Here is a 22,355-nt window from a genome sequence, read left to right as displayed (position 1 = left end):
TACCACATTTAACATAAAGTCACACGTATAAACTGTCTTTAAAGTAACATGGGAATGAGGTTATTAAATGTCTATCACATTTAAATCACTCAAAAGGATGTTTGCGACTCTTATTTTGTAAATTCGAGGAAGTTTCCTGTTTGCTATTGGAAATGTCCGATGTAGGTGACAAATAAAGTGCCGTGATTGCAGTAATACACAATGAACACGTCGCTATGGGAATTCATTTCCTGCCATTTTGTGAGCAAAGATTGTTAAGGACAGTAAGGTTAGCCAACGGTACCCACAATTCTGTTTCCGGTTTGAAGTTTCCACGACAAAAGTCCTTTACGGGTCGACCGTGATTTGGTCTTATGTAATCACCCAAAAGCATTATTTAAACATGGTAATCTTTAGGTTGTAACCAATAAGATACACATAGATATATGTACATATGGGGATACTTTTTATAGCAGTTTCTTAAAGAAAACAAATAATCACCCACCAGTGTGAAGACTTTTTGACATATTTCTCATATATTATTTTTACAAATGTCTCAACGTTACATCATTGTAGACTACAGTGTATAGTTGACCTTTTTTTCTTTAACAATCGAGATTACATGATACTGTAAGAATAAATGTCAATCCAACAGTAGTATTTCGCAGTTGTTGTGCAAAATATGTTTCGTTGTCATCGTTGTTTTGGCACTTTTATTCTGAAGGATACAAGCCGGAAGTCATGGCAAACGCGCTATCTTAGTGGTAAATTCGTGCAGATGGGTTTCATGTTTGAGTTAACTACATAGTAATGCACGATTCTGAAGCGATTTCTGTGCACTGTGAATGTAATATATATTATGTATTTAAAATGTTGGAGGATCGATTCCACCGATATTAGCTAACAATGCAGATTCATCTCCGTGTTTGCTGCGAACGATTCAGCCAGGTTTGCTCATATGCTACCAAAGCTGGCTGAGATGGACCACCCTGGACATCAAATACCCAACAGTGCAGCAATGTTAACAGGCTTAACGTTGTTTTATGCCTCCAGTAACACAGCAATGCACGATGCAAAGGGCTGCAAACAACTGCCAAATTAGATAGATACATCCACATGAAGGTGAGTTGTAGTTTTAATTGCGTGATAATGCAGCTAACATGAGTTATATTTATTGCATTGATTTAGTGCTGTCCGAGTTTTACATTTAAAGCAACTGATTATGTCTGCACTGCGAACTATTTCAAATTAGAGCGGTCATCTGTGTTATTTAAAGGAAGCATGCGATTGTACTACGCCGTCATGTTATAAACATTTACATTTGTGGAATTTAAAGCGTAACACAGTCGCTGCGCAATGTAATGTGTGTTGTCTTTCGCAGGTTGCCTTCCACTGTAATTCCTCTACTATTTCACTCATGGCGGACCGAAGACCCACCGCTGGATTTCTTTATTGAAACTTCTTCCGCTGACAGAACCTGTGACGTAAACATCCGTTGCCATGCGTATCAGTCTCTGCCAAGGCCTGTTGACTGGTGCCATCGTCCTCAACCTCCTCATCCTGTACTATGTGTCCCGCACTCAGCAGCAAATGATGGACAAGAGGAAGGAGCTCGGCAGGGGGGGCCCGAGGAGGGCCGCCCTTCCGGCCTCCGGTCTGGACGGAGGCCTCGGGGCGCCCGGCGGAGCCGGCGGTGACCCCGGAGTGGTCGGAGGGGACGGACACGGCCGCGGCCCGCGTGTCACCGTTCTTCTCAGGGAGTTTGAGAACTTTGAGAATTACGTCGGGGACGTGGCGAACTCTTTCCTCCGCCAGAGACCCGAGCTCCCCTTCCTGGCCGTGGCCGACGAGTCTCCGTACCCTCCCCTGGTTCTTCCGGAGGGGGCCCGCCTTCTGGTCCTCTCCCCCAGCCCGGACCAGCCCCCGCAAGCCCACAGGCCGGAGTTCCACGTCCAGACGGAGTTCGTGCTGCTGGTGCCCGACGGGGTGGAGTTGGAACAACCTCGGGCCATCGAGCGGCTGATCAGGGAGCTGGAAGGTGAGGGCGGGGGCCCCGTCAGGCTGGTCGCCGCACCCGTGCTGACTCGCTCCGCCGTGCAGTGTCTCCACCTGCGGGTGAACCTCAGGGAGTGGACGGCCACCTACTCGCCGGCCGCGTCGGGGAGCAGCGGGAGCGTGTGTTCGGCTCTCCAGGGCGACGCCGTGGTCCTCGTCCGCACCGAGGACCTCTTCAACCTCTCGGTGCCCGTGGGGCGGCCCCTCTTCCCCTCGCTCTTCGTCCAGACGGCCCTGAGAGGCTGGAAGGTCAAGCTCCTGGAGAGCCCCTGTTTCGCCGCCAACCACCGGCCCCTCTTCAGCTCCGCCCACAACCAGTGGAAGGCCGACACTCGGCTGAAGGAGGCCACGGGGAAGCTGATGAGGAGCTTCGGTCTGAAGCGCCTCCTGCTGCCCGACGGGAAGGAGCAGTGGTACGGCTGCAGCAAGGAGACGCCGCGCTGCTTCGGCACGGTGCAGGACGACACTCCGGATTACCTCTATCTGGACCGCTGGACGCCTCCGTGCTGCCTGCGTGCGCTCAGGGAAACCACCAAGTACGTCATCAATATCCTGGAGACCTCGGGCGTGCGCTACTGGCTGGAGGGCGGGACCCTGCTGGGCGCCGTCCGCCACCAAGACATCATCCCGTGGGATTACGACGTGGACCTGGGCATCTACCTGGAGGATGTGCCCAACTGCGATCACTTGAAGAACCTGGACTCGGGCTCCCTCGTGGATGCCAACGGCTACGTGTGGGAGCGGGCGGTGGAGGGAGACTTCTTCAGGGTCCAGTACAGCGAGGCCAACCACCTCCACGTGGACCTGTGGCCATTCTATCCACGTAACGGCGTCATGACCAAAGACACGTGGACAGAGCACAAACAGGACGTGGAGTTCCCGGAGCACTTCCTGCAGCCGCTGGTGCCCATGGCTTTCGCCGGCGTGACGGCGTACAGCCCCAACAACCACCGAGGCTTCTTGGAGCTCAAGTTCGGGGAGGGGGTTATCGAGAACCCGCAGTATCCCAACCCCTCCAAAAAGAGGCTGGACAGAAGCAAATTATGAGATGAGAGAAACACACAAAAAATCCCTTTTAATGTCTCAATTTATTAGTCTTTTTAAACGGCGTAAAAGATGACGGCTGAAAACTAATATGACTGCATTTTATGTGAATTTTACCCCCAACGATATCACCAGTGTAATCTCATGCTTGGTCATATCTTTACTTTTATCAGTATTTGAATGCAAAGTCAAAACTTGGGACTGACTTTTTTCAATTTTTTGGGGAGATTTTGTTTGCGAGGCATAAACGCTTGAACGACTTTAATCCATGCACTTGTATTCTCACCAGGCATATCTTATATCTTAGAGGCAATAACTGGTTCTACTACATGGTGTACTGGATCGGTACGTGTTGTACAGTAAAGTATGAATATGAATGCTGTAAAGATGGTAAATGCTTTAAAATTATATTGATATTGTCCTTTGGTTGAAAGCTGCAGTGTATATTATCTGAATAAGGATTTAAGGTTTTGGACAGAATTGTCTTTCAAGTGATTTTGCCCAAACAATTTTATTTATTTGATGTATTGATTTTGCACTGGTACTTCGGGTTTATGAATGAATACTGTATACCGACGCCATTCGTTACCAAACTGCTGTAAGCGTGGTGAAAATCAACAAAACTGGTCATTCATGGTCATTTTTTGGCATATGGAGAGGAAAGCAATGTTCCATCAGGCCTCAGTATTCAGTTAAAAAGTGTACGTTTATATTTATTTAATAATTTAAACAGCTCATGAATATTAACTCTAAAGCTCACGTGTGTGTTACTACTGATCGCCCACGATGTAAAAGTTGAAATGTAAATCCAATAATTAATCAAAGATATTGCAGAAGAGAAGTTGTAGATAAAAAGCGCACCGAGCCTCTCCGGGTACAACAGGTGTTGTGTTGTTATGTGTGTCAAGTTGTCACTCCAATTCATGAAATGGTAAAAAATAAAATAAAAGGACTCGTTACAGATGGATTTCATTGATTTGCTGATTGTTGACAAATGTAGTGAATGTGCCAGTTTGGTAGCATGCATCTGTCAGCGCTAGGGGGCGCTACACACCTAAATACATTCTATAGGCTGTAACTCCTAAAGTTGTGTTCACAAAGCTGCATTATGAGAGTTGTGGAACATCTGGCAGGAGCCCAGAGGGGTTAAAGCAGGACGGACCGGAATGTCGCTCGCGTGTTCGTATAAACCGGTCTAGTGTCGTAAACCAGCTTCCCGAAGTTAACCTTCCTTCACGTTGCACACATCGTGTTTCCCAAGGTGTGTTTGTTGCCGAGCAACGGAGCGTTGGATGTAAAGACAAAGACGTTTCCCCTAAGGTGACAAAATGTACAGCGTGAGTGTGTTATGCACATCATGTTTTTGTTGTTTTGCTTTACACCGTCACCCTTGCAGCTAGTTACTGCAGTTAGAGTTAACAAAAAGCCATATAATAAAATAACAAGTTTTTATTTGTTAACCACTAAGAACAGTACATTCAGACTAACCTGGCTCGTGTTCTTTTTTTTAAACAACGCCCGACTGTAATATCATTAAAACTAACATGTGCGCACAAACACGACACAAATTCACTGCTCCAACCAGACAAACTGACAGATGGTGGAGAGAAGAAGAAAAAAATCTCGGATGATTAACAACATCCCAAAAAAAAAAAAAAAGTGGAAACTGAAGCACAATCTCTGGTTTGAGGCAACGGTCAATACTGTTGCACCCTGATGACATAAGACTGTAGATATGAAGAAGACTCGGGATGATTAGATCGCCATCACAGACGAGGAGTAACGTAAAAAGATAAGAGTAGAGAACTGGTTTCCAACATTGGGAGCATAAACAGCCATTTGGTCGAGCTTTAAACCGTCAAAGATGGAATAGATGACATTCAATTGGGCAACTCGGAAGTTCACCTACAAAACCCTAAAAAAAAAAAAATGGGTGTTAACATGTCCAAACATTATTTAAATTTCTTAGGATTCCTGGCAATAAATATGAATTGAACAAAATCATTGTCTTAAGCATCACCAATGACAAACAACAGAGGACTACAGCCCCAAACCAGCATTTCTGGTCACATAAATAGGTTGACATCCTATTAAATCCTTCAGGGATTCTCACCGCTATGTCATGAAGCGTTGTCGTGGAAGGACAACAGTCATTCTACACAACAAACAAAAGGTCCTCGTTACAGACTGTGCTTTGTGGCCCATGTGTGACGTACGCTGGAGATCAACAAATGGCATATCTCCTTGGAAATGTCATTCAATTTGAGCGGGAGTTTTACGGTCTCCGACCTTTTTGGGTTTTTGCTGAGTCGGTGAGATTTTTGGTCTCGAGGGTATTAAAAAGGACAGTCATCAAACCATGGTTCAAGTCGAGGTTGTGTCGCCTTCTATTGCACTGATGTCCAGTAGAAAAAAAGGTCAGGAGGTCAATCGGTGTCCAAGCATGTTTGAGTCCTTCATATAAAAAATATAAAAAAATTTAGCTCTGGGAAGTTAGTGTGAATATAAGAACAAATGTTTTTGCCTTTTTTCATACAGACATTTAGATGCAGAGTATGGAATATATTTAAACTAGTGTTCCATATGCTTCACCAATCAAATACAAGATAAATAGTTTAAATATGTTTGACACAAGCTGCATGGAAGTGGCCATCATCATGTATCATAAAATACACCGAGCAACAACAAAAAAAGACATGAAGATGATACATTTCACAACAAATACACAAAAAAAACAATAATTCAGTTTGGGAAGATTACAATTTAACACGAACGGAAAAAAAATGACCAACAAAAATGTTTAAAAGAAGAGATAGTGGATTCCAGATGGAGAAGTTCAAACATTTTCATGTGATACACTAGAAAATTGACCAGTTGTTTAAAAATTGGTGCTGGGGGGGGGGGGGGGGGGGCTAAGAGGTCAAAAGAAGTAAATACCATCATAAAGTAACGTAATGTTTCTTCCATTCGTAAAATGAGGTAATGGCAGATGGCCACTGGTCCAGCCTCCCGACATCCCAGTGGGTTTAGTTATTATATATATTGGCGAGCACCTAATCGCTACAACTTGGTCACAAATTCGGACTTAAAAAAATTGAGGATTGCGCAAATGAACCATTAGTAGCCAGACTAATGTCCACCGTGCCTCACAAAGAAAAGAAAAAGTCATTGCGTGAATAGATTCGGAAGCCCCTCCACCCCTGACTTTTTTGTGCTCTGCCCAGAGTAGAGTCGAGGAAATAGAGCTTTTCATTGCATAGTAATGTACCGGCCATCCTCTTTTCTCCAGGGCAGGAAAAAAAAAAGGAAAAAGCACGAGTTTGGTTTCTTTTGCAGGGATGTAAAAAAAAATAAGCCGGCGTGTCGTCAGCAGCTGGAGTCACATGGCAGACTCGGTTTCCCCGGACTGAGACTTCTTGCCGCCGTCGCTCTCGGCTGGCTTCTCGATGAGCGGCGAGTGCTCGGGGTCGGCGGCCACCGCGCCGCCCTCCAGCCGGACCTCGGTCAGCTCCGCTGCCGCCGCCTCTCGTTTGGCCGTGCGGTCCACAAAGTTCTGCAAGAGGCCGGCACCGAAGGCGTCGCCCTCGACATTCAGCACCGTGCATGTGCGGTCACTAAAAAAAAAAATTAAAAAAGAACGAGGACAGGAACATTGGTTCAGGGAGCGTAGTCCAGTTAGATTACGTCACATCAGTTGCTTGGATATTGTGCTCCGTCTAAATACAGAACCAATACCACATAATATTTAATAAGTGGAGGCAGCTTCCCAAAAATGTCATGTTTCTTAAATTAACTTGGTTATGTCACCGTCTCTTAACTTTGTTTCATTTAACATGTTCTGTGTGTTTGTTTGTAATCGTGTCTTTCAGTCGGTTGCAATCTGCACTAAAATCTGACACTGTCCCTTTAAATACTCCGACGTCCTTATGTCGCTGCCCAGGTTACCTTCGGAAAAAGAGATTTTTCTAATCTCAATGGGATGCACCTGGTTAAATAAAGGTTTACTCACACAAGCCAGTCGACGGCCAGGATGAGAGAGATGTCCTTGGTGGGCAGTCCCACCGCCTCCAGGATGATGGCCAAGGTCAACACGCCACCAGCAGGGATACCCGCAGCGCCGACACTCGACGCCGTCGCCGTCACACTAACGCACGAGGAGGGGAGACGATGTCACTTAGTCTTGACGGAGCACTTTCACACGGACAATGTGACGTAGGATTCGACGCAGACGCGTTTCGGCGGCCTCGGGACTCACAGGATGGTGATGATTTGGATGAAGTTCAGGGACGTGTTGTTCAGCTGAGCGATGAAGACCGCGGCCACGCACTGGAAGAGCGCCGCTCCGTCCATGTTGACCGTCGCTCCGATGGGCAGGATGAAGCGGCTGATGTGCTTGGACACGCCGTTATTTTCCTCCACGCACTTCATCATCAGGGGCAGAGTGGCGGAGCTAGGAAACAAGGGAGCACGAGCGAGAGAATGAAGGCGAGAGGCACGCAACAGTGCGTTTGTAAAATGGCAAAAGAACGATAGTTAACGAGAGAACAAACAAGTCTGCGCGTGTGTGTGTGTGTACACGTTTTTATAACCCGGTGGGGTCCACCACCCGACATATCACTCACAACGTGGGGACCAATTTCCCCCTTGGGTGTGTGTGTATGTAAGAGATTAGGAGACGTGAGCAGCAGCGGTTTCATTACCTGGAGCTTGTTCCGAAGGCGGTTGCCAGAGCGGTAAATATCCCCCAGAGGAAGGTGTACGGGTTCTTCCTCGTGAAGATGAAGTAGATGGCGGGCAGCACGAGGAGGCCGTGGATGGCATGTCCGATCACACAGCAGGCGATATATTTTCCCAGACTGGCAAATAGTTTGCCGACTTCCTCCATTTCAACAATCTTGCCCGCTACGAGGAACATGATACCGATGGGAGCGTACCTGTAGAGAGAGAAGGGTTCGGCAAAAATCAAACTTCCATGAACAAACATTTGGTGAATTCCAAACCATACAGTATAACCTTAAATGACACAAATGAATAAGACAATATTGGACTACTGTCGCTATGGCCACCAAACTTTTTCACTTACGGTGTGTTCACTCGTATGAGAACGTCTGTCAGTTTATATTTTGAGGTCTTGTTTTTTTTTTTTAAAGACTTTCCAGGGCTGGAAATATCCATTAAAAAAAAGTCCTTGACTTTTCCAGGTTTCCCATGACTGTAGGAACCCTGCTTCAGGGTTCATACACATGGTGACCAATGGATTTCCAGGAATTTTAACCAAATTTCCATGAGCAAACATTTTGTGAAATCTCAGGTGTAAACATGAAAAGGTGAGAAAATATTGTATTTAAACTAACAATGAGAATTCCAAAGCATACAGTATACACACCGTGTAGATTAACATGATATAACAAATTTCCTTGACTTTTCCAAAAAAATTTGAATTGTTTTTTTCACCCAATGACTTTCCCAGGCCTGGAAATATGCATTTTTAAAATTCCATGACTTTTCCATGACTGTACGAACCCTGCTAATCCCCCCCCCCCCAAACATGCAGGTCCTTTCTTACCACATGATCCAAGACACCAGCACCATGGTGGCCTCGTTGAAGGAGTTGAAGAACTTGATGAGGATCTCTCCTCCTCGCCCAGCTTCCTGAGAGCCACGCCGAACACGATGGCAAACATGACCAGGCCGAGAATATTCATGCCATCCTGGTCTATTCCGAAGGGCACCTGGAAATACACGAAGCAGTCAGGAGGCCGTTCACTTTGACCACTAGGCTGTACACTTTGACCACTAGGCCGTACACTTTGACCACTAGGCCGTACACTTGGCTCACCTTCTCCACTGTGAAATTGAGGTTTCCATCGGTGCCATTCCTGGACACCAGCTTGTAGCTGGTCGAATACTGGATGTAAAAAATAAAATAAAGAATGTTTTGCCAAGTTAGTTTGGTTTAACCACACTAGAGTCATCCGATTGAAATATTTTTTTATATTTAAGATCACAATTATGTCAAATTATCTGAAATCGAAATGCAGTACTTACCGATTGAAAGGCAGCAGACACCAGGTTGGAGGGAAATAGGTTTCTGTGGAGAGAGAGAGAGAGAAATATTAAACAATGCGTTTAATTGCTGTACCGAGTGGACCGGATGCTTTGGAGAAAACCCGATGAGAAAGATGTGGCTGAGACTCCCTTCTTTTCTTTTTTAAACACACTAGTTTTAATAAATAAATATAAAAAAATAGACCATATCCTCTGGACATCAGGGTTAGTTCAAACAGAGTCACAAGATTGATCATGTGGAAATAGCTGAAAGCACTTATTATTAATCCTTGTTTTATCCCCTCTGCTAAATGCTGGCGAGCCAGTCTCACACACACACACAGTAGAGTTATAACTGAGATATAAAGCTGTAAAGAACCCATAAACCCATGTTTTGTGCCAATATTGGGTTTATTTGGATATTCAAATTGTTTCGCAGGACTCAATTTTGTTCAACCGAAAAGTGCACTTTTGCATTATGTCTGAATTTGTTATATAGATTTTAGAACAACTTAAAGTGATAACATGTTCTAGTCATATCGCTGGACTAGTAACAAACTGTAGCTACAACATTTTCGGTAAAAAAAAAAGAAAAGGTACAACGCCCAGTTTTAATTTTTGAGACAATATTTGTGTTCACTCTCACAATGGTTTCACTTTCTAAACACACACCAGTTATTAAACACTGAACAGGTTAACATCCTTGAACAGGTTCCTATTAAACACGCAGGTTGTGTTAGTTATATTTATCGGAGTTGTATCGTCACATAAGAGTCAAGAAAAAGGAACTCAAACGCTGTAAATATTGTAAAAACCCAACATGCGATGGTTAGCACTGTAAATAAACTGGATTTTGAATGTTGAAGAACCAGAATACAACGAAGGGAGCGGTATGACGACATTCAACAGTCAAACGCCATCGGGTCGGTGAATTTATAAACTTCAGAGAAACGCCTCGTGTAGGTCTACATGGAAAAGTAAATGTTTAATTAGGAACGACAATGATTCAAAGTGTAAAGGTGAACGACGCCAAAATGAATCCATGCATTCCGACAACCCAAGACTAAAATGAGGCAACATGGCCGACTCCCTCCGGAGTCCAAAAACAGAGCTAAACTTTAAACGTGTGACGTCATCATCGCGGCTCTTCGATATGGCGAAAGTAAAGTAGCTTCTGTAAAAGTTAAAAACCCCACCCTGAGATAATCCCATAATTGATTTTAGCCAAGGTGGGAATATAATTGACAGTAATTTATCTCGCAGGGTGAATTAAAAAAAAGACAATAAAAGTTATAAAAACGGGATTTAAAAAGAACATCTAGCGACTCGTCTACAACAGGAAAGGGTGAAACTCTTGAGAAATGGACTGAGACACGCAATCGGTGTTTGGTACCACGACTCGCCTGTAGATAAAGATAAATACTCTTATGTAATCAATAACTACTCGCACCTGTAGGCCATCTGGTTTGAAGCGGTAAACAAAGTTAGGAGATGGGAAACGTCCATAAGGATGTGTAGGAGTGGCTCGAGGTGAGAGTTCAACCAATCACAGGCATCCCTCGGCTGAGGTGGTCTTCTACCAGCCTGTCTGGCCAATGACAGCAAAGCTTTTAATAGAGTGCGTGTCTGAAGAATAAATGGGACGATTTTACGCGTCAACGAGCAGCTCCAATCTTTCCGAGTTTGTTAGCAAAACTAAGTCGGACGCGGGTAATGAGACATTCAATAAATCTGGACATAAAGGTGCATACAAGAACATAAAGTTCCCAATAAACTGGACCGCTATACTGTCTAACGGATTACGTCACATTACATCCCCGCTGTTGAACAGGAACAGAGTCAGGCAGAATAGCCCATCTGAGTTTGGTAAACCGGACCAGACTGTTATGCACGGCCCTCGAGTAAAAAAATATAAGATCGTTTGTTCCTCTTACTCTTGAATGTCAATTTTGAATATTTTTACGAGGTGTTGCCAGGGCTTTGTCCCGCTGCTGGAGGGTTGAGGCGTGGAAGTTTGGGCTCCTATTAAGACACAAGTCATGCTTTATGAACACTTCAAAGAGTTCTCAAATAAAGCCTCAAGTGTATAAAGACGGTATGCAAACAGCAGCTTTCTGTTAAAGTGAAGCATCAAGGCAAATTCATATCCCCGAAAACAAACACTTTCTCTCTTCTTTAAAAAAAAAAAAAAAATTTAAATAAGCCAATTATGGATTGTTGAAGAAAGTGCATCACATTACCACACAACTCAATAGTATATTTGTACTTTTAAAAAAGTCACTAAAGGAAAACATGGCTGGCCTCTACATGGGAGCTCTGGTGAGGCAATGTGTTTGCAAAAGGTTGAGGTTAAACACATTTGAACCTTATGGTACACCAATATAATGAATAGCTGTTGACTCAGATAAGGCAGGCTTGTCGTTTTGGTATAAACAAAAACAGAATATGTGTACATATATAAAACCACCCACTTCATGCAACACCTTGCCTCAATTTAAATACATGACAATGCATCAGAAGATGGAGACATCTCACTATGTCTGTCAACCTGTGGCCCAATCTGCTTCGCTGTATTACTCATTAGATGGAGGTGGCACATGAACGCCTCATGAAGGTGACGCATTGAGGGGGGAGGGGGTGTATTGTGAGCTACTGGATCCTAAAACGCATGCTCAGAACGGACACCCCGATATCCAAGGAGAAGAGGGAAACGCCACAAGCCTGCAAGACCGCAGGAACCACGAGCAGCGAGACTCGTGACGCCAGTGAGACTCTCCTGCCACGTGTCTGCCGGTAACTATCGTCTTTTAACGAAAGAAAAAACTACAACCGGAAGTCAACATCGTTAGAGAGCAGCGCCGTGACGACGAGGGGGAGGAGAGGGGCCTAACGCGGGAAAGGTGTCAGTCAACGCACGTGAGAGTTAACTACTCCACGTGGCAACAGTATAACGATAGAATGGGAAATAACATTAAACTAATTAGCAGGGCTCTCAAGTGTCACGCATTGAGCGTGAGACTCACGCATTTCGGTCTTAAGTCACGCACTCCCGCCACACATCTGAAAAAAACTCGGCTATTTAATGTTTTAATGTGCCGCAGCGCACAAACATGAGCTGGCCGCGCTGCCCTCACCGTGGAGGAATCAAGCGCTCCCCTGGAGTTCTGCTGTGAGGAGCCACTTATCAACCAATCAGAAACAAGAAGTGGGCTACACAATAGCCAATCAGAGGGGGGGGGGGGCTGACGGAAATGTCAAGCTTGCCTGTCTTCAAAACTTGAGAGCCCTAATTAGTAAAATAAGAGTTGTGTGTGTATATATATATATAAAAATAAAAGCTCCATGGCCGTGTCGTCTGCCCGGGACAAGCCGGCGGGGAGTTGACCTCCTCGAAGCTGATGCAACCGCTCGTTGTTGTTACAGCGGCGGCGCACGCGCGTCTAGTTTTGACCACCTGTCACCGCCAAGTGGCGAGCCGCCCGTATCCCCCCTCCCCTCCGCACATTGAGAGTCTTAAAACCACAACACCGTAGCTGCACTTGAGCTAAAGCGTTTTACAACTTTACAGTTGACACCCAACTAGTTAGTTAGCGCGCGCGTCCTTCCCGCGCGTCCCTCCCTCCCCACCTCTGCCCCTCACTCACCTGATCAAATCCAAGAAGGAGTCTAACACTTCTTTAGCCACTGGCACGTCGTCGCCCATGCCTTGCACCTGGGGTTTGGCGATCGACCCCGACCCCGGAGCTATGATGAGAGCCATCACCACCCCGATGGACGAGGCAATTAACGTGGTGACCAGGAAGAAGAGCATCGCCCAGCCGCCGAGCTTGCCCAGGGCTTTCGGGTCGATGCTGGCGGACCCGGACACCAGACTGCACACCACCAGCGGGATGATGATCATCTTCAGCAGCCGGATGAGCAGCTCGCCGGGGAAACCCACGTAGATTATCTGGGTCCTGGTCAGCTCCACGTTGCGCACGCCAAGTCCAATAAAAATACCGACGATGACCCCGGCCACGGTGAGGATCACCAGCAGGTTGGCCATCACTATCCTCTTCACCCGCCGGGACAGCGGCTCCCGGTTGCCCTGGTTCCCGTCGCTGGCGGGGGGCTCGTCGAGATGCAGCTCCCCGTTGGATACCTTCACTTCCTCGGCCATGGCGCTCGTCGAAAGTTACCGTTAAAATTATCCAAAGAGCACGAGTGTGTGACACAAAACAACTATCGTTAGTGTCGCGGGAGTCACTTTTTAATATTACTCGCAGTAAACTGCCAGCCGCCCTTCACATTAACGCCCGATGTTCGTGTAAGCCACGCAGCCGTTGCGACTTATCCACGAAGGCAAGCCACGCCCACTGCATGTGACGTATGAGCTGGGCGTGTGCAAAAGAGAAAATGGCAGTTGTAAATGTCACATTACATTCATGGACACAAAATGCAAAAAATATCAGGCATGTTTCTTCTTGAAAGTTTTTGTATTCACGTGATATTTGAGGTTGTATTTATATCTAAATGTCACATGTTTCCCAGATTACACCAGATTATCTGATGATGGCAGGCTTTGTTGGTTAGGCTGTATGATTTATTTTTAAGTGTTTGAGGATGTAATGTCTGATTAAATCTACATTTAATCCTTTATGTTTGCAGATTTGATTAGTTTGGGAAGAAGAAATCAAAGGTATGTTTTTACTATATAATTTTTCATCATGTAAGATGTTCTTTTCTGACAATTTTCAGACAACAAAATACAATTTTAGTTATCACATTTTAAAATGAAAAGCTTGTATATTAAAAAAAAAATGTTATCCTCTGAGACCACAAAGTAATGTCTGCCTCACCCAGCTCCTCAGGCATTAATCGTGTTTGTCTTTGCCTGTATTGTGCAACAATAAAGTTGTAGTGCAAGTGCCAACGGTGTCTTTATGGACCCCAATGCAATTCCCTGCACCAGAACACGAGAATAGCCGTAGACAGACACAGAGGTGACCACTCCCTCACTAATTCGCTAATTGTTTATAGGTAATCCCTTTTTTTCCTTGATGTAAACTCACCTGAATGGCTGAAACTGACTTCAAACAAAGTATTGCATCATAGAGGGAAACGACTGTATGCAAATTCCCTTCATTATTTATGAATACTCACGGAGCTGAAAGAGAATTTAGAAAACGTTAAAAAAAGGGGGAAACTTTATTGAAAATTAAAACTAATCTAAAAGCAAGAAATATAAAAAACATAAAAAGCCTCTGCCAGCTCCTAATCTGCTACTCAATTTTATTAGAGTAGCGGTTAAACATGGCTGCATTCGCTGAGGAGCAGAGGCCAGAGGAGACTTGATGAGACCTCCCTCCTCTGTGTGTTTATTTGCTCTCCTCTCGAGTACCAACTCAGCAAAGAAACCCCATTGTTGTTGCATTTATCCCATCAAAGGGAAGAGCATGTGGAAGCACAAGCACAGCAATACACATCATTTAAATAATCATTTGAATAAAGAAGATTGCATTCCACCCCATAATTAGAGAAACAGGGAAGCGTGGATATTCACCACGCTCTCCTAGCTTCATTCGGATATTTACAGGAATGAGTGGCGCCCCCAAAAAAGATGAATGAATGATAGAAACGGTATCGCATTTTCTAGAAAGCATGGTTTCAAGGTTTTTGGCAAGTTGTGTATCAAACTGTAAAGAAGAGATAGACTCGCATTGTCTGAAATCCTGAGGGCTACGTAGATAGTTTAAAACGGGCGAGGTAAATGGGTTCATCAGGATCCAAGAAAAAACCTGCAGGTCATCCTATCCAGTGTCCCACCGGTAGAACATGGTGGGAAAGGCACCTTTAACACCGAATAAACCCCACAGGACCATAACTCAGGCTGGTAGAAAGACGTCCTCTCAGCGCTCAGCTTGTTATCTCAAGCCAGTTCTTTGTTCCCTCGGACCGCGTGGAGGGATTTCGCTGCGATTGTGTGAAATGGTGTGTTGCTCTGTGAGAAAAGGACAACTTCAATAGCTAAACCCACAGGCTCACACGAGAGCCGAGAGAGAGTAGGCCCCATTTATAAAAACACGCTACACACACACACACACATAAGCTGCACGAAATTTTGCAGTGACAGCAACTTTTTTCGAAATTTTGACGGGCCTTCTGAAGTTAAACCAGAACGACCAAAAATCCAGACAGGAGTCGTCAATCAATGATATTAAGAGGCTAGGATGCTGTGGACATACGGTACTACCATGGCAACCGGTGGGATTTTCGGTTTCATTATTCTCTACTTGGAATCCTTTGCATCAATCTAGCTGACCACTGGATTTATTAGTTCCAGTATATGTGAGGGGTACTTTGTACCCAGACCTGTGTGAAGCTGCACAGGCTGGTTACAGTGTGAGTATCTACTTCTACGATGGTGAACATGAGAAACATCACCAGTTATAACATGTCGTTTAGAGCCCCGAGGCTGAAGACTCGTGTGTATATCTCATCTCAGGTGTACAAAGATTTTGCTGATGCACTCTCATAGAAACCCATGGAATAAAAAATGTGGTTTCTGCAAAGCAAAGCAAGAAGAAAGCTTGTTACCAAAATAAGGGTGATACAATAACGGTTAAATCGGAAAAAAAGCTTAAATTCTCCAACAGTTTGTTCCTTTTTTCGTCTTTGTTTATGTACATGTGTCTTTAATTATACCTAGAAAAGCGCTATTTAAAATTCAAGTATTATTATTATTATTATTTGTGTATTTTTTTATGTTGTGTGGTGCATTGTGTATTTTATCCACTGACTAAGGTGAACAATCCAGTTCATCTAATCTAATCTAATATTCTGAGGCACACAGCACCAGCATCATGTGGCCTCAGCAACTGGGACAACAATGGAGAGAAAACAACAAAGAGCAGCTGTCTCAGGTGTCGTGAGAAAACACGAGGACGGACGGACGAGAGATGAATTGGAAAGGTGGAGACAAAAGATCACCACCCAATGGATTACATTTGTAAGAATTCCTCGAAAAATCCATGAAATCATATAGAATGTGTGTCCGTTAGCAACGCGGGAGACGAGGAATGTCCCGAGTCATGAAAAGCCAGCGTGTGATTCGGCGCCAGTTGTTACCTGCAGTCCAGAAGGAGGGGGAAGTCTGGTCTCACACAGCCCAACGAGGCCTGGAGGGCCTCCCTGAGACGATCCACGGGTTTACTCTGTAATCAGACTCACATGCCCCCCCCCCCCCTGTGTGTGTGCGTGTGCGTGTGTGTGTGTGTGTGTGTGTGTGTGTGTGTGTGTGTGTGTGTGTGTGTGTGTGTGTGTGTGTGTGTGTGTGTGTGTGTGTGTGTGTGTGTGTGTGTGTGTGTGTGTGTGTGTGATGCAGCCTTTCATCAAAACCACTGACTTCAAGTAGAGAGGAACTATGATTTTGTTGTAAATAATCTAGTTATCTAAATTAATTACTTTTACAACTGGACATACTGTTACTGTTAACTATGAGAGAGAGAGAGAGAGAGAGATTGAGAGAGATAGTAAGAGAGATACATAGAGAGAGAGAGAGAGATACATATAGAGACATAGAGAGACAGAGAGATATAGTGAGAGAGAGAAAGACAGAGAGAGAGACAGAGAGAGAGAGAGAAAGACAGGCAGAGAGAGACAGACAGACAGAGAGAGAGAGAAAAAGAGACCTGGAGAGAGAGAGAAAGTCAGACAGGCAGAGAGAGAGATAAAAGACCTAGAGAGAGACAGAGAGAGAGATAAAGAGACCTAGAGAGAGACAGAGAGAGAGATAAAGAGACCTAGAGAGAGAGACAGAGAGAGAGAGATAAAGAGACATAGAGAGAGAGAGAAGCTTTGGATTTCAAGGCTCTGATCAAACGTTATTCTCTTTTTTCCTGCATGCAAAAGTACAGTTCATGCCTGAATTGGTCTGCTTCTCATGTATTGATGATTTATTGAGAAGTTGAATGAACTTTGCCAAAACTAAATTACTATTGAATTTTGCTGTTGTTCATCAAGTCATGTGCAACACTTCATCCAGCTGTGCATCTCTTGTCAGATCCTCCCCACCACGCAGACTCTTTCTCCTCACACGGTTTAAACATCTGCACGAGGCGTCTCGGTAAAAGAAACCGCTTCACGTGTTGGAGAGCTGCCCCAAATGTCCTCGCTTCAAATGTGTCAACCTGCCCTCCTCCTCCTCCTCTTCCACCACGACATGCTGTTCCTTTGGCTTGTTTTATGCTAAAAGTTAGTTTTGTACCTAAAGTTGTATCAATCATTGTACCTGTGGACTCGTGTTCTGTTGTCTCTTGACAGATTTATGCTCGCAAACACAGAAGTAACGAGATCCCGGGTGTGATTTTTGAATTATTGTTTAGTTTTTTCGATTTAATTATCATATCAGAGAATCCTCCTCCCCTCCTCTTCAGTCTTGGACGCTTGACGTTATGCATTCTGCATTCTGTCTCCTCAAGGTTACACTTACAGCACATTGATCCTGATGCATGCTCTCTCTCTCTCTCTCTCTCTCTCTCTCTCTCTCTCTCTCTCTCTCTCTCTCTCTCTCTCTCTCTCTCTCTCTCTCTCTCTCTCTCTCTCTCTCTCGGCCGGTCGAAACAGGACGAGGAAGGCCGATCCGCATTGCCGCCGTGCTACTGGGCGAGGAGTACAACAACACGAGCTGCGCCTGCGTGCGTGTGGTTACCCTAATCAATAACACACAGAGGGCAATCGGCTGGCTGTGGGCGCTCTCTGTGCGGGCTCGTTGCCTTCCTGCACAGTCATGATGTCTTTTCGCAAGACTTCACTGCGTAGCGGCTCGTTTTTGTTGTTGTTTTCAATTTATTAATAATTCAGCCAACTCTTTCTGGGAAATGGAGACGGTTTCAATCGTCTCCTCCCTGTGAGTCCAATTCGTTCCTCCTCTTACATGAGGCCTCAAAAAAAGATGAGAGCCGGAGGGTCGTGTGCGACTGACGTTCCTCGATAGGACCCAAACACACAAACACACACAGGTGGTGTCATGACACAGCCCTGAGAAAATGACAATGATGAAATATGCCATTGTTATGAAATCAGTCACTTTCTAGAAGCGATGTCACGCCCTGGAACAAGGCAGCTAGATACAGTCCAGTATTATAGGAACAACAGTCTACCTTTAATCGTCTTAAACCCCGCTGTGACTTTAACACACGTGTGTGTGGGGGGGGGTTAAACTGTGGACTAAAAACACATGCGAGAGCATTCAGGCCTGAGACTGACTCAGGGAGGGCTCTGATTTGCTGAGACCAACACGCCCTTCTCATCCCCCCCCCCTCCCTCCCTCCCTCCCTCCCTCCCCCTTTCAGCTCCTTTACCCGCAGTCCAGCTTGGGAAGTCATACGATACTGTACGGCAGGGCTATTCAACTTCAGTAGCAAGTGGGCCGAATAAGAAAATCACGGGGGGTGTGAGGGCCGCACAGAATATTGATCAAATAATGGCTCAAAATTAAAAACAGTAATGTATATTTCCACAGGTAAACAGGCACACACGAAAATGCGTCGGTATTGTGTGGCAAAAGTGTTGCGAACAAGCATCACTATAAACATGTTTCAAAGTGTAAATATCCGCTCAAGGTAACCAGTTGTTTCAGATCCCGTCAACCAAACTGTTCCCATGAAAACATAAGAAATGTAACTTAATGGATCAATATATAAATGACTTGGGATGAAACTAATTCCTGGTGACGCAGCGCACAGACTGCATGTCTTTGAGTGCAGACTCCTTTTGCGTGAAAGGGATCGAAACCAGGTCGGGCGATCTTTTTCTTTTTCTTTTTTCTAAAATGTATTTCTTCCTCCGTGGCTGTGATGCACTGCTCACTTATACAATCGTAATCGCCGAAATGGATATATGAACGGTGGCTTGAAGATCTCCAGCAATATGTTTGTGAATGTGTGATGAATCTGGTGAGCGAGACAGAGCCCCGCTGCAGATGTGAAGATAACACAACGCACTCGCAGGGAAACCAGTCGGTTTGAAAACCAGTAGGGGGGTAACAACGGCAACCAACACGGGTGCGGAACATAAAGATGTAACCATACAGGTTTGGTTGAGGCAACAGTGAAACTCAATGGCTCTGGGTTAAATGTCTCAATGCATAAAAGAGGCGTGTCCGTCAGTTTTATTTTTTCTTACCAAGCTATACTGATTTGCAGGCAGTCTTGCGGGCCATAGTTAAACTCAAACGGGCCGCTAGTTGAATAGGCCTGCTGTACAGCATGGATGAGCTCAGAATTTTCTTCTTTTCACAAGCCCACTCTCTCTCTCTCTCTCTATCTCCCTCTCTCTCTCTTCACCTCCTCCTACTCGGTTCTCGTTCACTGGCTTCCTTTGTGTCGGGGCCCATAGAACAAAAAAGGAACTGAGAGGGGAAAAGGCGCCATTGTTCTGTTTCTCGTGCCACTTTTTTCCCCCGCTGGCTTCTTTTAAAAGTCTCACGTTTGAAAGAGTCTCGACCTCTCAGGTTTTGAAGGTTTTATGACCTCTATGTAAGTGTGTGTTTGTGATTTGTGAAGAATGCAGCAGTGATAAACGATATTGCTGAGTCACTACAGCACTCAAATATGACTTGCAGAGGGCACATGCTGCAAGCCAGGAATGAATGGTGTGTGTGTGTGTTGTGTGTGTGTGAGGGAAATTCTGTGGTACATTTTGGGCAAAGGCTTTTCCACCGGTTCATCCATTCCGTAAACACAAGGCAACTCTAAACGACTTCCATTGGTGGAGAACAATCTTTCCAGGACTGAAGCTGCAGCTTGAGGCTGTTCTGGTTTGAATTTTTCACATTTTTTATAATAAACATTTTAGACTCAACTACAGACTCAAGAGCAGCTTCTTCCCACTGGATGTCGCTCTGATGAGCAGTTAGTTAGGACATTTACATATTTTTTAGGGGGCAATTTTTACCCTCACCAACAGAAATTGGGGCCACTTTTTTAAACTTCTGGAATAAGATTTAACCTTTGTTCAAAAATAATAAATATACTTATTTAGGCTTACAGTTTATGAGCAATTGTCTTAAAAAATGGCAATAACTAGAACGGGCACTCGGTAGAGCGCATACCTTCGCATATCACAAGATTGGGCATTGAATTATGAACATTTTGGCATTAGTTGCATGCCAATTGGACAAAAATGTATCGTGCTATGGTAAAAAAAAGATGTTGACCTTTCCATGACCTTGACATTGACCTTTGACCCGATTGATCCCAAAATCTAATCAAATGGTCCCCGGATAATAACCAATCATCCCACCAAATTGCATGCGATTCGGTTCAATACTTTTTGAGTTCTGCGAAAGATTTTGACCTGTTCATGACCTTTGACCTTGACCTTTGACCCAATCGATCCCAAAATCGAATCAACTGGTCCCCGGATAATAAACAATCATCCCACCAAATTTCATGCGATTCGGTTCAATACTTTTTGAGTTTTGCGAATAACACGCATACAAATAAATAAATAAATAAATACACGGCGATCAAAACATAACCTTCCGGCATTTTCAATGCGAAGGTAATAAGACGATAAGGCAGTATTCGATGGATTCAGTGTTTTCTGTGATTTTTTAAACAAAAATCATATTAATAATATTAATTAATTTTCATATTTCCCAAACAACTACAACTTATTTCTTTGTTTTTTTAAATTCGAAATTATATATATATATATATATATATTAAATGTTTTTGTTTACAGTACAGGCAATGCAGATAGGACAGAAAAAAGAAAAGAAAAAAAGCTATTAAATTATCATAATTATTAGAGGAAATTATGGGGGCATTGTTGGCCTCCTAGTGATATCAGGGGCACATTTTATTTCTTAGGGGCCGTTTTGCCCTTTGCCCTCGTGGGTTTCCGACGCTGAGTTAATCAGACACATCCACATACTTGCACTAGCAGCACTTTCTTTCTGCACTAACATCCCCATTCATTGTCACTGTTGATGTTTTATATTGTACATACATGTTGCTAATCTATTGTCTTCAAAGTCTTTTTTAAATATTTATCCTGCTATTTGTAAATTTGTAAATTACATGTACGTACGTCGAGAGTGTAAGTGTAACCGGAGTCAAATTCCATGGCCAATAAAGCTGAGAAAAACCTTTACATTACTGATTGATAATTGTTAATGTGTAATGTAAAACATTCATAGAAAGGATATCCGCTCAACAACAATCCTCCAGTCTCACGTGAGACTTAAAGAGGAAAAGAAAACATGAAAAAATACATGAATTCTCTGAATTCTTCTTGAGAGCTATACATGAAACTATTTCACAAAAGATCTCAGGACGAAATGTTTCATTCAAAAAAAATGTAAAAAAATACATTTTTTTAATTTACATCTAATATTTTACATTTAATACAAAAACATGTGCATCTGGGCTCCACTTACACTTCCTCCACTCCAGTGTTCCAAGGTTACCAAGTCAATGTTCACATATACATATATGTCATATTAAGAAATTACAGTTGTCACTAAGCCTGCAGGGTCTGGGTCAGCCCGGTTATATATATTTAATTATCTCTTCTCCTCCTGGATCCCTAATAATTGGAATATTTTCTCATTTTAGCTTATACCCTCCATAATCCCTTAATACATCCACAGATACCTTCCTCAACAATATCACTTGTTATTCCTTCCATATTGAGAATGAAATTCCGTAATCCGATACCCTGATGGCGACTGCTCAGTCACTTTAATTTCAGTATTAAAGGATTCTGCTCTAAATGAAAACACAGTTGGGGATCCTGCTACACAAACAGGAGCTTTTATTGTCCAAGTAACAAAAAAAATCCCTGATGAGAGTACAGTGAGGAAAAACATCTCTTAATATCTGCTCCCCCAGTCTCCAGATCCTCGGGTTGTACACCCCCATACATGCGCCTCCTCTCGGTGCACCTACAGGGTCTAATCCTGCACACCATAATACCCGTGGGCTCTGGCTAATAGCTGCAATAGTAGATTGGATGAAGGGCAGTGCTGCCATGTCAGTGAGATATACGGTCACATGACAAATGTATTTCTGAGAGGTCATAAACACGCTTCTCCAAACAGGACGTGCCTCTCAGATTTAATCGTCACTGTGTCTGTATTATCTTCTCCCTCTGCCTCAGTTTATTTTTAAATTGTTTTTTTCATGGATGAAATTTTTTACATATATTTTAAATCTCACGTACTCCCTGGGGTGCCCTATTTG

At 44.1% G+C, this 22,355-nt stretch overlaps 2 protein-coding genes across 2 annotated transcripts; one reads left to right on the top strand and one right to left on the bottom strand.

Moving 5' to 3' along the window:
• The first annotated feature begins 750 nt into the window (after window positions 1-750).
• Window positions 751-4,045, top strand: fkrp (fukutin related protein). The gene is made up of 2 exons (XM_056441787.1): window positions 751-1,101; window positions 1,361-4,045. The coding sequence occupies exon 2, from the start codon at window positions 1,480-1,482 to the stop codon at window positions 3,079-3,081; it is 1,602 nt and encodes a 533-aa protein (XP_056297762.1). The 5' UTR covers window positions 751-1,101; window positions 1,361-1,479; the 3' UTR covers window positions 3,082-4,045.
• A 467-nt stretch (window positions 4,046-4,512) lies between these two features.
• Window positions 4,513-13,663, bottom strand: slc1a5 (solute carrier family 1 member 5). The gene is given in 9 exon segments (XM_056441788.1): window positions 4,513-6,692; window positions 7,088-7,222; window positions 7,334-7,528; window positions 7,779-8,012; window positions 8,645-8,717; window positions 8,720-8,810; window positions 8,918-8,986; window positions 9,127-9,169; window positions 12,771-13,663. Coding segments are annotated over 9 exon segments (1,590 nt in total). The 5' UTR covers window positions 13,286-13,663; the 3' UTR covers window positions 4,513-6,457.
• Between the last annotated feature and the right edge of the window lie 8,692 nt (window positions 13,664-22,355).

Source organism: Pseudoliparis swirei, chromosome 20, assembly GCF_029220125.1.
Source record: "Pseudoliparis swirei isolate HS2019 ecotype Mariana Trench chromosome 20, NWPU_hadal_v1, whole genome shotgun sequence".
Taxonomy (NCBI): domain Eukaryota; kingdom Metazoa; phylum Chordata; class Actinopteri; order Perciformes; family Liparidae; genus Pseudoliparis; species Pseudoliparis swirei.
The sequence above is the reverse complement of the archived record's forward strand: the minus strand, read 5'-3'. Positions and strand labels throughout refer to the sequence as shown.

Excerpts from the sequence above, each read along its gene's own strand:
- fkrp (XM_056441787.1), top strand. The coding sequence starts at position 1,480 with ATGCGTATCAGTCTCTGCCAAGGCCTGTTGACTGGTGCCATCGTCCTC.